This window comes from Condylura cristata, unplaced genomic scaffold (assembly GCF_000260355.1).
Source record: "Condylura cristata isolate star-nosed mole 26May11 unplaced genomic scaffold, ConCri1.0 scaffold00004, whole genome shotgun sequence".
In the NCBI taxonomy this organism is placed as follows: Eukaryota; Metazoa; Chordata; class Mammalia; order Eulipotyphla; family Talpidae; genus Condylura; species Condylura cristata.
Window position 1 is genome coordinate 52569637 of NW_004567105.1, and position 16855 is coordinate 52586491.

General features: G+C 36.9%; 1 protein-coding gene across 3 annotated transcripts in view; it reads right to left on the reverse strand.

Moving 5' to 3' along the window:
- Positions 1-16855, reverse strand: part of PTPRG (protein tyrosine phosphatase, receptor type, G) — a 650641-nt gene that overhangs the window by 475942 nt on the left and 157844 nt on the right. For all 3 annotated transcript variants that reach the window (XM_012720264.1, XM_004676019.2, XM_004676018.2), the window contains exon 2: positions 13580-13684. In XM_012720264.1, coding sequence (XP_012575718.1) covers positions 13580-13684 — 105 coding nt within the window. The remainder of the gene's footprint in view (positions 1-13579; positions 13685-16855) is intronic.

Sequence of the window (16855 nt, forward strand, 5' to 3'; positions counted from 1 at the left end):
GAATGTGGTATCAGAGATATTAGACTCAAAATATAAGAGAAAGAAACTTAAAGGAAAAAAAATCGAAAAATAAAGTATCTTGTCAACAGCAGTGAATGATGAAAGTCCTTTGGAATTAGTCTAGGGCTGAGAAAGAGCACAGGGTAAGAAAAAAGATGTCACATTAAGTCTAACATTTCTTTGGGGAGAAAAATGCTCACATGACCTTCACTGTCAACACCTTCTGTATTTCAGCTCCAAATCATAGGATAACAAAAAGGCATATGACTTGCATGAATATGTCAATACTTTGATGAGATGTGATCATTCATTCCAATTTAAAGAATATTTCTCACTGTGTAGGCATATGAATGATCATACACATTTTTAGTCTCTCCATAGACCTCTAATAGGAGCAATAGGATAAATACATTATCTCTCAATACATTTAACCTTCAAAGTCACTGAATATAGTTGACAACAAAATTTCATTTTCAAAACAGCAAGTAAGAAAAACTGAATTCCGGGACACAGAGACCACACAGATCTTTCTTTATAGCCAAACACAGGAGCTTGGAGCAGAACAAGTGCAAAATAACTATCTGCTTCGTGAAAGTAGATAGCAGAAAGCACTGTGACATGTGCAGACAACTATCACACATTTGTCTTCTACCAGAATGTATGCTTTGTTAATCCATACACACAAAGGGGAGGGATCCTTTCTAGGAGTAATCTGTGGCAATTATCACAACACTAAGACAACATCTGTTAAGCTGTAAACACTTAACAGAAAAGCTGGATCAGGATGACCTGTCAATTGCCATTCATAGCTCTATTTCCCTTGCCAATCCCTTTGCTGAATGTGATCACTTAAAGAAAGTGTATTGTGCCTGCCCAGCTTTGAGGAGACGTGTGAATATTTAGACAGGATAACTAAATTTTCACAAAGTTTACTGTGGCTTGATTCGCTATTCTGGGGAGCCCTGATAAGGAATACTAAAATGAATATCATTTCATAGTAGCTTCTTAGATCAAAAGGTTGACAAAAGGAGTCAGCACAAAATAAATAGTAATAATGATGATGATGATGATGATAAAAGCAACTTCATCAGCTCTTTACACAGGCTGCATTTATCACCTTCACAAGGCACAAGAGGTGGGCTTTTCATTCACCGTGATCAGAGTGTGATTCATCTCTTTATGACTTACACGCAGGTTCCCAGAATGGTCAACTTGCCAAGCTTTCCATTTCCATTGCTATTCTCCAAAGAGGATTGAATATCATGCCACTCACTTGATTCTGTAAAACCATCGCCACCCAGCAGCACAGTCTGCTGAGTTCACAACATAGAATACATACTCAATTAAGGATTTGGATCAATATCTGGCAAGAAAGGTAGGGCTCTCCTAACGCCATAGCAACAGACTGCACAAAAGCTTCTAAACCTTGAGATTACTGAAACGTTGTTCTAGTTAATTCTTTGTTACAGGGGATCTTCTGTACATTTTATGACACTGAATCCTATCTCTGGCCAATCAAGGTGCAAGAAGGAGACCTAACTAACATTAGCAAAGTGATTTCTGGTACACCATATAACCTTTACAAATTCTGTTGTCTCCCTTTTTCCCTCTGCCTGCAATATTTGTCCTACATCCATGGACTCGTTTTCTCCATGTCTCTCCTCAATTATAAGGTCGCAGGAGACTTCCCAGCTTCACCATCTAAAAATAGCATCTCCCTCCACTTTACTACTTTTAAATGACTTATGTTCACCCTTTTTTCATAACATTCTATGAGATTTCTTATTATTTTATCTATCTTTCACCATCAGTTTCCACCATGTAGAAATAGAATTTTGATTAGTTTGTTCTCTTTGGTAGCCCTGGTGCCTAGAATTCAGCCTTTCACATGGTCATTGTTTGATAAATACCATTTCTGTGGATGATTCAGTAATCAAAGAATGATGACAAGAACATATAAATGCGAGCACTGCCCTCAATAAGTCTAAATCCCTGGCATCAAGGATCAGATATAGAACCTTTGCAAAGATAATGCTTAGGAGCAAACAACCTCCTGAGATAAGAGGCAGCTCCATATGGGCTTGTTAGCTTTAAGAAGCCTACAAGTACACCTGGCCACGTGCTACACCCGGCCATGTGCTGCACTCAGCTGTGTACAAGTTTTTCAGGACAATCTTAAATCAACATGTGTACCTAATGCTCCCCATATAAGAGAATGTTTAAGAAACATGAGGTGACCCCCTTCCCAAACTGAGCCTCAGTGATTGGGAGCACAGGGCACAGACAGGTGACAGCATTTGAAAGAGGTCTTTAATTTAATCCATAGGAAGTTGTCCAACAAAATTTTCCCTATCTTCAAAAATGGCGTACTAAGAGCTGTACGCCACATCATTGATGTACTCAACATCAATTAAGACAGAGTGATCAGTCCAGTGCCTAGGACAGAGTCTATGTTCAATAAATGTCACCTACTGGCTTCTCTATACTGTCTAAATCCTCAAACAATAGAGTACTATTCAGCAGAGCTTTCTGCAAGGATGAAAAGATATTAGTAGTGTATAAAAGGATAGCTACTGCCTACTGTGGACACTAGAATGTGAAATTTGCCTAGTGTGACTGAGGAACTGAACTGAAAATTTCATTTTTATTTAATTAACTTAAATAATAAGTCACAAATACCTAATGAATCTGCAGCCCTCAATATCTAGGTAACTCTAGATTACGGTGTATTCGACTGTATTATTTTATATGCAACCATGGTAAGGCTTCTGAGATCAAATTTTCATTTTGAAAGTTATTTCTTTCATGTAACTTCTTCCTTTAAGTGGCATGGGTTGTCTAGCTCTTAAGACCTGGAAAAGATCTCAAGGGCAGCTGGCACTACGGACTACTAATCTAACCATCATTCCCCCTGCCTCTTCTGGGTTAAGTCTTGATTGGCCTAAACCTTCATGCTAACCCATCTCTACTCTATGTAATGGATTAAGCATAATCATGTGATTGAATCTGACCAATGAGATGAAAGCATTGACTGACCAGGATATATGCTTTGAGTAAAATTTTGACTTGCTCTTAAAGACACATGAAATAGATACTTCCTCTTTTTTTCTGTGGACTCTAGATGCCAAGATTTCACTTCTGGGACTTCTGACGTCATATTAAAGCCACAAGGAAAGTTATTTTAAAATCCAAGACTATTGGCTAAGAAAGACTACTGATGAGGGGAAAAACAACATAGAATATATACCCTGAAGGTGGCACAGAAGCTTTCTGGAGTTAGCCAACCTCTGGAGATAATAAATTGCCCTTATTATCAAGTCAGAAGAGTCAGGGGGTCTTTTCAGAGGTTAAAACATCATAACTGATACAAAAATAAATCCCTATACTAGAAACAACTTTTGTATGAATTTGGTTAAAAAAAAATCCAGGAAGTAACTGTGACAAAGGGAAGAAAGCTTGACTAGTTCTCTCTAGCAGAGCAGGTACACAGTCCAATTGGCTGTAAGTGCTGAAACTTTCTTTCCACACTCTAGTGAATGGTGAGAGAAAGGGCAATCTTTACACAAAAAGGATGTTATAAGATAGCTCATTAGAAAGTAGTGTAAAAATGTAAAAGCTACAGGACCTTCAAATAGTGTCAAAATCACTCCCCAAGAGGAGTTTGTGGACTATGTACTTTACAACTGTTAAGAGAAAATGCATCCCGTTAGCATAGCAAGCACTAGAAGCAGAAACACAATACAAATGGCTTCTCGCATCTTTGTAGATACTAGTAACCTGGCACTATCTCATACATCATATTCCTGCTAAAATTTCTCAGCAACCAATCAATATCAAATATACTTAATGGTATGCATGCCCTGCTGAAAAACAATATTGTCGGGGTAGATGCACGAAATGATACCTTAAAAAGCAGCACATTTCTGTGCAGTTCGATGAAGGAGCTTGTTTTCCTCCCAGGGAACGGCCTTTCCACTGGGGAAACATAGATCAACTGGATCAAGTGGCTTCCTAAGTCCAGGGAAGATTTTAAGTTCTACCAAATTCAGTACATGGGCTACAGAGCATAACCATACTCCAAAAAACACTACCAGTTACCCTTCCCTTCACTGTCTGAAATGTACCTCCTTCGTGAAAAGCAGAGGTGATATTTGAAATAGTTAACAAATCAGAAGCAAAAACCAACAACAGTGGATAATAAAGGATGGGTGGAGAGGACTCTTGTTGAACCTAATATGACAGGTATGGCCAGACTTATATTGAAGGAAAAATTCAGAGGCTCTGGTCCAGTGTGTATGTTAACATTTCAAACAATCTACATAACTGACAGTTCTAGAATCATATAGTCATTCTTTAGATATTAGGACACTAAATGTTTTCCTTAATTGCTAAGTTATTTCAAAGAAACTCTTTACCCTCTTTGAATTTTTCATATCATGTATATATACATACATACATGCATGCATACATACATACACACACACACACATATAGGTTGACTATATGACAAGACGTTTTTTGATTCTACCAGGATAATAACTCCTAGAGAATAAAACCTATTTTGCCACATTGGCATGCCAGATGTACAACTGCTGTGTTAAAATTATTCCTTCGCCTGGCACACATTTCCTAAAATCTTAAACATATAATTGAATAGAAAATTTAACACACCAAAATGGAAAAGCAGCATGGGCTGCCAAATAAGAAATCCTGCAAACCCCAAAATCAAATTTAAAATACTCTCCAAGTTGAAGGCTCTGGGCAAGACCTGTTTCTGTTAAGAGAGACTAGCAGAACTATTAACAAACTGAATTGTCAGTTTCTTCTAGATTTAAAAAAAAAAAAAAAAAACACCTCACCCAAAAGTGACTTTGTTTTGCCAAAGTCAAGTCTACATCAAAGAGTCATTTTAAATCGACATAAAATTACATCCAGTACCATGGAGGAAAAAACATTATTTATTATATACTATAATATTAATCATGAAGTGAAGATACCTGAAATTCTAGAAAGCATTTTTAAAGAAGGCAGTTTTACATCACACATATAGCTCTCATTTACTTTTTAACTTATACAAAGTTTTATTAATATCATAGAAAAGATAAAATAAAATAAGCCCAGGACAGCGTAAGTTTTAACTGGAAGAAAGACAAACAGGAAGATATACTACCCTGAATACCATAGATCTCTAGTATATTCAGGGAGTTCAACAGCTGAGACATGCTGGTGAGATTAATTTCAGGACCACGTAACAGTGGCAAGAGTAACATTGCCACTGAATACTGCCATCACACTCAAAGAACATTTGAAGTATACATATCACACTCAAAGAACATTTGAAGTATACATATCACACCAACAGGAGACAATCCAAGACAGAAGACTTTTAATCAGCTACAAGGTACACTTATCCTTATGAAGTAAGTTTGTTTCTGAATTTAAATAGAGAGAAAATCTTATCTTTAAGCTCATATTAAATACTTATTCCAGCTCCGTATTTACAATTCTAAATGTTCACAATTCAATGAAACAGCTCTCCCTAACTACTACATTCCCTCCACCAGAAGAGACAAGATAAGGAAAAACTGTGTAGTTCCACTTAATAATTTCAAAAAGGGAAAGGCCAATAAAGTCTTAGTATGATCTGTATCAATGATACTTTATTTGCCAAAAAATTTCTACAAAACAACACTTGCCAATATCCAAAGGGAAAGAAAATCTCCTGTTCTATATAGTCAGAGAGAAGGTTTTATGAAGCAAATCAGATATAATAAATGATTATTTATTCATATATTTTGTTAGTCCAGAAAGGAAAATGAATAGTCTTTAAGTAAATCACAGCACATACAACACACTGCTATCCAATATATTCAGCATGTATGCGGCTAGGCATATTTTTCCTTTAAATCTTTAAATTAATCATGTTCCTCCACTAACACTGCCCTTACCCTGGCCCCCATGAAACTAGCTGCAAAAGTGAAAGCATTGTACTTTCAAATTTATGACCAGAAAAAAAGATGTTTGACTTCGATCTATCACAAATGTGAAAAATATATACTTACAGATAATCTCTGTATGCATTCTGTAGACCCACTAAATTTATAAATTACTGAATATTAGGATTTATGTTACATCAAAGTAAAAATTGACCTTAGCTCTCTGTGGGTCAATATTTACTGCTTTGCTCAATAAATCTTGATGTTCATTTTCAAACTGAGTCAATATCACTTCATTAATTTCTGCAGGGTTCATATCAGCATTTTATAAAATTGAAATGCTAGTAAAAACGTTTCACCTAAAAAATTAGATACATCCAATTAAAGAGACAAGAAACTTGCTTTCCTTCTAGTTCTTTCTTTTCCTTTCCCCTCAAAATTGTTAGAAATAAAACCACCTGAGTTTGATATAATTCAGCCATCTACTCTTTAAATAAAGGATCAGTGTAGAAATGTACTTGTATATGGAGTTGAAATATTTTAGATATCATTCTATAACATGCTAAAATATTACAGAAATATACATGTAAAAAAGGCAGTATTTCTCACCACTCAATGATAATGACGATTAATTTTTGTGTATGGTATCCAAATGTCTCAATTCTACTTATTAATGGGATCTTATTATGCATATTACTTTAAAATAACTTGTAGTTCAACCTGTTTCAATTTGGTGGCTAGTTAGTAAGCAGGTCATTGTAAGAATAAGCTACACCAAAGTCCCATCTGATGGTCCTTAGGCTGTTAAACATAATGACACGCTGAATAAGTGCACAATGACTCCAGAAAATAAATTTCTAAAAGCAAAAGTGGTGGATCAAAGATAATCAATACACAATATTTTCAATGACATTGCTGAAGAAGCCTCTGAAATGTCTCCATCTTCAGACCCAGTTTAAAAACCCAAACTCACAGCCTTCTATTACCCAGGTTTTAAACATCCTTTCAGAGCAACTATTGACTTTGCAATCATTGATATAGATCACTTGAGACCTACTCAGCAGTGAACAATATTGCATCTCTTTTGTATGCTGCCAGAGTCGCGTGAACCATAAGGAATTCACTGAGGTCCTTTTACAACATACAAGAGCACCCCATTAGTTTTACAAACACTTGTGAAATCATCTCCAGAAAGAAGATGCCAAAAAACTTTAGAACTCAGGGAGTGAGGACAAAATAAAGTTTAAAGAATTAAAAAGTAGGGGAAGATACCACAAAGATATGAGAACAATTTCTGTCAAGAGTGGAGAGAGAAAAGACCAAATATCTAGTCAGGTATTGATCATGCTCAAGATATTATTTTGAGCATATGGTAACACATTTTTCTCTATACATTTACACATAAAGCCCTGATTAGTGTGACCACATGTGTTTTATCTCACCCTATCTATCCTTATAATCACAGATTATTTTTAAAAGAAAAAGATAGTATTTTACAGGAGGATACAGTTTGTTCTACAATGTGTCCCCTACTTTGAAGCTCTCCAATTCTAAAACATTCAAGTAGAAACAGGAAAACACTAAGATTAATTACATGACAGTCATTATCATTGTATTAATTACATACAAAGATTCTGTTCAAGGAACATAATATTTAAAGAGAACAATAAACAGGGACAAAACACTAGCCCCCTATTAATGGGTTCAAAGTCAACTTTGTTACATTCACAATCAACCCACCATCCCTCATGGCATCTTCAATTATCCTGGGGGATCATCTTGGACAATTTATTTTGGTTTCTCTTGTGTTAATGATAATAAATCCCCTTGGGTTCTGTGTTCTTTCCTTTATCTGCAAATCCCAAATAACAGAACCCATCATTTTTCATCCCATTCTGATCCTCAACAGTGTTAACGAACACTACAACCAATGATCCTACCCAAACAAAACCATCTCAGTCCACATGCATTATGAATTCCTTTATTGAGCCTCAGAATAATGTTCAAGATCATTAATGGAATAGTGCAAGGCCCTTCGTGGGTCATCTCCAATCCAGTGCTTCTCCTTAATGTTGTCCATTCTATTATAGGCACTATAATACTAAGCTCCTTCTAGTTCCCCAATTACCATCAGATCATTTCAAGCATCAAACCTTTACGTGTCCTGGCAAACACCTGCCCATACAATGTTTACTGTATAATTGCTTATTGTAACCCTTGGCATACAATAAGCAATAAATAACTGCTGCTTTGAAACTCTAAGTAGACGAATAAGGACTTGTAGAAAGGGGTTACAAAAAGTAAAGCAGAGACTGGTGAGTAATAGAGAAGAACCAAGCTAAGAATCAAAGTATGGGTACCTGGCACTTGAGAGGATGGATCTCCATACTGAATCCTCGCCAATATATGGTTAAAAGGTCTGTAGACTACAAAAGAATTGACTCTGGGAAGTAATTCCCACAAGAGACTTTGTAGGAGAGGGGCAAATAATATGACAATATTAACATTAAACATCACCTTCCATTCTTTTATTGACAAAAGCAGACTTCTGCAAGCATATATATTTTCCTTTACCCTGTATAGACATGATTAAAATAGACACAGAAATGTAATTTTAGAAGCTAATTATATTTTAAGTTCACCAGGGGAGCTCGTTACTTAAAAGGATCCAGCAGTGAAACCTTTTGCAAATCACCCACTAATTTACTTGAATTTCATGGCAGGATCTCAGTACTGAGTTCCCAAGCACAGACTCTGGCATGAGTTCACTTTTACATGAGTAAAAGCATGAGTCCATCCATACACCCACTTAAAAAGTACGCACCAAATATGCACAAAATGTGACACACTAGCACACAGCAGGAAAAACAAGGAATTAATAGATTAGAATCTCTGTCTTAAAGGATTCTACATTTACCTGGGGAAATGAGGCATAGTTCTACATACACCCACACACACTACAAAACAAGATGTTTATATGACTAGTGTAGTAAGGTGAGAAATAATTAAGAACCAAATGGATAATACACATTCCACTCCAGTGCAGAGGGCCAGAATGATACCTGGTGCTGACATACATTACCTGTAATTCTCAAAGCTGCACTGCAAGGTAAACCCTTTAATCTCCATTTTATTCTTGAGCAAATCATCAAACCCCAGGACAATGAGAAAGAATCTTGAATACTCAACTTGCAATTTCCTGGCCATTGCAGGAATACCTCTTTGAATAATCAGCTAGACCTTTACATGGTGCACTACAAGACACTCTTTGCAGGGAATTTTGGTCCTCTTACAACCAAGTTTTGGATTTCACTTAAACTGGTTCATAGAAATTTGTCCACCTTAAACTGGTTCATAGAATTTTTCTAATATAAAAGAAGCATGAGACACAAATATTAAAATGCAAAAAAAACAAGCAAGGTGAGTAAGACTGAGGTGGGAGGCGAAATCACAATCTGTTTTTCTACAAGTCACCGAAAGGGAGAAAACAGATAGCTCTTCAAAATGTCTCAAATTTCCACCTGAATTTATTCCAAATTTGTCTCTCATTTCCCTTTCCAGCAAGGACAACCTACCTAGCATGTGCTCTTTTATTACAAAAGAACTGAGAAAACTCCAAAATTCATGAGCTGTCATCACCTTAAGCAACACAAAAAATATATATATCTGTATCTTGTGGACTAAAACTAACAGAGCAGAACTTGTTTTAATATTTTCAGTGAGATAGTCTTAACTTTTTTAGTGTAACCCTGTGCCAAGTCCATAACAGGTTCCCCCTCACCTTGGTATAAGGAAATTAATCCAAAGATTTAAATCAATGTTGAAATTATATCGGCATTATTAACAATGAACAATAATAATATCTGGTAATTTCCTCTCTCTTCTGCATAATATTTTATGTTGATCTCCAATTTTACAGTGGACAATAATACAAACCAGAGAGAGAATCAATTTTCAGATGACCACAATGGGACACATCGCCAGCCTCTTTAGTAAACAATCTTCTGAGACAACACTTTGGGTGTTCACAATGGCATTGTTTGTTAAGGCCACAAGTCAATTTTTTTTTTTTAACTACAAATATAAACAAGATGTATGCACTGTGTTAAGTAGCGCAGTGAAAATGAAATAATGAATCTAGCCCTGAGGTGAAAAGTCAAACTAATATTAATGAACTACTGTTAGAATAATGCCCTAGAAACAACTATCCTCAGCTCACTGGTTGCTAATGGAATACCTAGTGAGGAGCTTCAGGGACCAGATCCACACAAAGGCCCCCAAGGAGGAGGCCCCAGGAACCCAGGGGGCCCTGTAGCCACCAACAGCCACTCATCTGCTTGGTCCATTCCTGCAGCACACCTCTCCCCCTCATCGGAGTTCCAAAGTCATTGTGAATACTAACTAGAATGCCTGTTGATAATAGTCCAGTTCTTGGAAATGTAAGGGGCGCTTCAATTTCCCCCACCAATAAACTAATAAATAAAAAAATCTTCAAAATCTCTAACATCTGCTTAAATACCCAGGTTGTAATAACATGAACATAAGTTGGTAAAACTTTCTGAAAAGGGCCAGAATATTCGAGGTTGTGGTTATACACTCTCTGTAACAACTTAATTCTAGCAGGAAAGCAGCCATATTCATACCCAAAGGAATAGGAATTGCTATTCCTATGTGTGTGTTCCAATAAAATTTTATTCACAAAAACTGGCAGTGTGTGGTAGTTTGTCAACCCCTGAACTTGAGGACTGTTTACTTAACCCCCATTACCAAATAGTGAATTCTTGTGAATCATGATAGATTTTTAGCTTACTTAGCTCTTAGTAACACCTAGTGATCAGCAACTAGGACAGCCAGCCATGGCTGTTCTACAAGCAATCTAGTAACTTCATCAAGAGCAGCAAAAGTAATAATGGTATTAAGAACAGCAAGAAATAATATTAAGCAATTTATGTTGTTAAATTTTCACTCATAACATCTCATTTAATTTCCTTAAAAACTCTAAGAAGGAAATGCTATTACCCCATTTCAAAGATGAGGAAAAGATGCTCCAAGCAATCAAATGTCCTCTGAACATTATGAAAATATTAAAAGATAAAACCTAAATTTGAGCTATGATATAGCTGATCTGACTTTAAAATTCATATTCTCATATATCACACTGCAAAGTACAATGACATTTTCTTAGGAAGAATGAAGACAGATCTGTATATTAGAGACATGAGATACAAATCTGGGCCATAAACCAACTGTACGGAAATGGCTCACTTCACCTTTGCTAAATTTAAATTATTTCCTTATTCCAACAGTCTCTCTTTTGGGAGTCACAGTTTGCAAGCACATGTATACCAAAAGCTATATATCTACAGCCAGTCCAGTATCAAGTTTGCTGTGGCTCTAAGACACTGATCTTATGTCCAAAGTAACAAATCTTCTTGCCCTTTCTTTGTCTGTTGGCCAAATGCTAAGAAGCATCTCTAATGGATCCCAGGTCTCCTTGAGATGAAATCCAGGTAATTTACCACTATGGCATGAAGTAAGTACTGAAGAACAGCAAGGACTGAAAACCTACCAACTGCTGTACACTACCAGCTTATATGTCTCATTCTCTCCTTTTTGAACTTTTATGTTCTCTAATATATATAGTATGTGACTTCCCTGGTTTATGAAAACTAATCTGTATCCTTTTGAGGAAATTCTACTCTGATACTGATTCCAGAAAATAAAACATACACCAGGGATTGACAAATGAAAGAGCCTGTGGACAGTATCCAATTAGCTATCTATTTTGGCACAAATTGAATGAAGAATGACTTCTACATACTTTTTTAATGGTTGGAAGGTAAGAATCAAAAGAAGTGTGATTTTTCCTGACAAATGAAAATTATTTAAAATTCAGATTTCAGTATTCATAAATTGTTATCAGAACATATCCACTGGGTCTAGTATTTACTAGGGCTGATTTGGGTACCACAATGGTAGAATTGATGGGTTATAACAGAGACCATATGCCCTGCAAAGCATAAAATACATTCCAGCTGAATCTTTACAGAAAAGGAAGCCAATCTCTGAAGTTGAACTATTCGCCCCTCCATTGATAGAGGCAATGCCCAAATCCAGATACAACACATTCCAGAAATATAAAACAGACATTCATTATGTCCACAGTGTTAAGAATATCAACAATTACTCCATCCCAAAGATTGCACCACATATGTCCATTCTTAGCTGAGTAAAAAAGTATTAGGCCTCTCTTTCTTGCCTCCACTGTCATTTGCAATTAGAGATGCTGATGGGGTATAACTTCCAATTTCCTGACTAACTGCATTATTATTCTAAATTGATGAACTGTAAATAGCAGGCCACTTTATGCCTCTTCCTAACTGATATGGGAGCCAGAGTACAAAATGATAAATTTTCTTTGGTTTCTTGGCAAGAAGCTATATATATGTAATTTTGGCCTTCATCTCCGATTTCCTCCATTTATCAGAAATAGTGACAAAAAGGCTCTAATTAGATAATTCTAATCACAAGGAACTGGGTGTGATGGAAGACTTCAGAATCACTATCTGCTCCTTGCAAAACAAAACAGATAGGCTATTCTCCCTGTAGGGGCAGGAGATTTATCAATAGACAAAAGGATGAAAAAAGCCAATAGATAAGGTGTAATTAAAGATCAAGCCTATAAATTTTCTACTGACATGAATTTAACAGGATATGCAGGTGGAAATTCAGGATTTAAAACCAGAGCATTATGAAAATAATATCTTTAGTCCTGTATGCAACAACATTGCATAATACAAAGATTTATTATTAAGACTAATACTCTGTGCCTCCAAGCCCTTTCATATAAAGAATTTGAATTATTCAGTGCCAAAGTAATTTCCAAAGTGGTCTGTCTTCTCAGGCATTCCTCTTTAATTAGCAACAATACATTTTCCATATATTTTTGAACATCAAAATACATTTTAGAATAATCCATCTGTCATATTTTTGTGAGTTGCTGAAAGCATGATCCAGAAAGGTCTGTATATTCTTGTAATTCGTCATCATTCCCTCCCTCGACCCTTAAAATGTAAAAAAAGTATTTCCCAAGCACTATTCAACATACTCATAATAATGATCTCTCTCTTCAGCTGGCTCAAAGGCCAAAAGCACAAATAACAATGGGAAAGACCACAAAATATCATGGAGAAGACGGCTGAAATATATCCAACTAACAAGGTTTGATTTCAAAATAAAGTTGCAGTTCTTAGACTGATGTGTAATAGATCATCTTGATATGTACTGCTTTGTAATATTGAGCAGACATTCAGCATTTCAAGTCTGGCCTTATATTTTCTGTTCTCCAGAATCATAGCCCTGAAAAGACAGCAAAGGCTGTGTCTTTGGAAAATTACAAGTTTGGTACAATAACTCATTAACAAGGGAAGTTCAGAAATAAATGCAAATTGAGAGGGAAAAACAGGTTGACAAACAAGGGAAAAATAAAAGTAAGGTACTTACAACCTTTCAACTTTTGGTGAACTACAAAAGGTTTGAGCTAACAGAAGTCAGGTGTTGAAGTGATTAGAAGTGGACTTGTGAGTGACTTTAATGTTAACTGGCCTGTGGAGAGCGAGCCTGTTCTGCACAAGTCAACTTACCAGAGTAGGCCCAGTAAGGGTCGCCTGAGGCTTTGCGCCTGCGGATCTGCGCCGAGCTGCTGTGTCTGTTATCGTGCAGGGACCCCACGTAGCCTTCAGTCAACACTAGAACAAAGGAGAGCCCCAATGAGACAAAGGCATCACCACAAAACACAAATTGCCAAATGCACACAGCCTAGAAGCACAGACCAAGGGGATAACTAAACAGAACCCCCTGATTTACAAAAAACTACAGAGGAATGTAGAAAGTGTAACATGTTCATGAATATTCATAAATAGCTTACAAGGAGCCTCAACTTTATGCCAAGAACATTGTACAGTAAACAATGTACACATATATCTAATTTAATCTGCAAAATCCCATAATGCCATAGATACAATAATCCTAATAATGGGACCATTTTATAGAAAAGCAAACTGAAGTTAAGCCACTCTAACTTCCACAATGACAACCAACCAGTAGACCTATGATTAAAAGCCTATGTCCTCTTGTGCAAAGGGCCTCCAAGCCTTTCGATCTTCAAGGAGCAAAGTATCGTTTCTTTCTCTTTTATAGCTGAAAAAATTAAGGGTCAGAGACACTAACTGCTCCCAGTCATAAAGGTAAGCATGCAGCAGAGCCAAACAGCACAGTCTCATTTCTGGGAGCCTGTCTGAGATGAGTTCCAGCTGACCACACCCTTTGGACCGCAAAGAGTTACCTGTTGTACTTGAGGGTATAAAAGTTGAAACCAGCCAAGGACAACATTGCTCAGAAAGAAACTGCTTCATGATGGTTTGTTTAGTTATTCTTTTTCAAACTCGAAATGAATCCAACTTCTACTCTGTTCTAGAGATGTTCCATCTGCTTACTCTAGTGTTCAAAGCCCTCCCTGCCTAGCTTTCATGATGGAAATTTCTTTTGTTGTGAACCCACACCTGAAAGCACTGATGTGTAAGGAGACAAATATCACAGGTGCCCAGAATCCAAAATGAAATGGAATTACACTTCCAACAGTACATACCAGCTGTCTGGGTTAATATTTAAAAACACCCAAACAAAATCAAATATGCTTTTAAAGAAACAAACAAAAAAAATGGTTATGGAAAATGTATACTCAATTTAAGATTAAGATGGCACCAGAAAAACACAATTGTCTTCTAAATACAAAACCGTCCCATTCCTAACTAGTTAAAGTAACAATAATAATAATCTCACCATGATGGCATTAGCTTTGTTGACAACTGACAGTTGTGAATAAAAATAAGGAAACATGTAATTTGTGCTATATGTCAACTGTAATGACAGGCTTTAAGAGAAGTAATGCTTGAACAAAGAACAAAGATATTCCCAACAGATGAACTCTTTAGTGAGAAATGGGAATGTGATAAAATCCAAACACATAATTAAAATGTAAGACTGAGGGGTCACTGCATCTGCTCACTGGTCCAGAATGAGCATTTTTAAAATATGACGAAAAGAGTCAATGTTCATCATCAAATCTATCCATTCTACAATGTTGTAGATGAGCCATTCAAAGACCCAGGAACTCACCAGTATCAGCTACTTGAAATCAAAAATAAAACATCCCATTTTCTAGTCTCCTAATCTATTTTCTCCCTACACAAAAGAGCACTAAATAAACAAATTTTTGGCTTGTTTGTTTTGTATCCATATGGGAAAGATTTTTATGTGGCTGCTTTCTGTTTCTAAGAGCTAGTTCACCCTAAATATTCCCAAATAATCCTTTTGTACTAAGTCATTGCATTAGACAGCGAGTGTCTTGAGAAAAGGAGTAGTATATGGGGCTTCCAAGAGGATGTGTGATTGAGTCTCACTTCCCTTCTCTGTAATGAAACTATTAATTCCCAGCCTCAGGATTGTTATGAAGACACCACCAATTACAATGAGCCGAGCATCTAACTCAGCGCTGGGCATGTAGTGCTTCTGAAAGGTCTGTTTGATAGTGGAGACTCTTGGAGAGACTATGCTTCTGTCACTGTCATTCCCTGTTCTACTAAGCTCCCGTCATAGGCTGAACAGCCATGTCTACCATGCCCACCCCACCAGCTCCGAGGAAGGCACTTGGCTAGGCTGAAGTCAGTCAGTCACTATAAACCATGCCTCTGGTCCCAGTGATGTGTTTGGGAAAGGAGACGTCAATCAGAGATAATAAGCAAACATACTTCAAGCGACACTAATGGTGACCTTAATAACCTTCAAATGAGTAGCTTCAACCCCTGATCATGAATTTCTCCCTCAGTCAAAGACATTGGTGAACTAAAACTCAGACTTGTAACCCTGTCAGTTTTAAGGTAAAAACAAACAATTGAGATTCTCCATGCCCTGGGCTCTACCCTTTGAGATTTAGATTTAATTGGTCAGGGGTATCTGAGGCCTAGATGTTAGTATTTTTATTTTAGTTCCCCCCAGTGATTCCATTTTGAAGTTAGAGATAAGAACCATAAACCTCCCTGCTGAGCTGAATCTGAGGTCCCATTCAACTCTGACATTCTCTCAAATCTCACCTCACAGCCTGCAACTTGACAGGCAAATCTTAACACTAGGAAAGAGCAGGTTGGGCAGAAGATAACAGCCTGCTGCAGAAATCACACCAATGTGGTGTCAACCTCAGAATTTAGACAGTTAGAAATGAGCCAGAGTTAACACCAGAAAGCTCACAAATAAATGAACCAGGGATAAAAATAAAGAATGAATGGGTTATCGTTGCAGAAAGTAATTCTCATACCCTCTACAGGGGATTTAGAATTGGAATATCCACTAGCCACTCTCTTCCCCGCCTCTTTTTTTTTTTTTTTTTTTTTTTCCTGAGAAGGATGAGCCTTTTATTTCCCAGAACTTTTGAGGTCACCAGCATGGGGGAAAAAAGTGAAAAGAGCCTGTCAGCTGCTTATCTGTAAGTGGCTTCCGTGCTGGCAGCTATATTACCCATCCTGCTAGGAAGTGGTCAACTCCAAGTACTCAGAAGTAGACCACAATCACATTAGTCTAGAACTAGAATGCACAGAGGCCGTTTTTTGGAATCCCATTCTGCTGGCTCCCCAAGTTCCCTAAAGTCTTGGTGAGAAAACAAGTCAACAAAAAAGATTATCCAATTCAAGAAACAAAAAGGTACATAGCAAAGGGTCCTTCCCGGACCTTGCCTTGTAATGGAATCTCTACCCCAAAGAGTCTCTCTCAGCCATCCATATAAGGGATCTGGGCTAAGCAGTGTAACTCCCTGAATAAAAGTGAGAAATGGGGTTTAATACAAACAGACCAACTGACAAGACAGA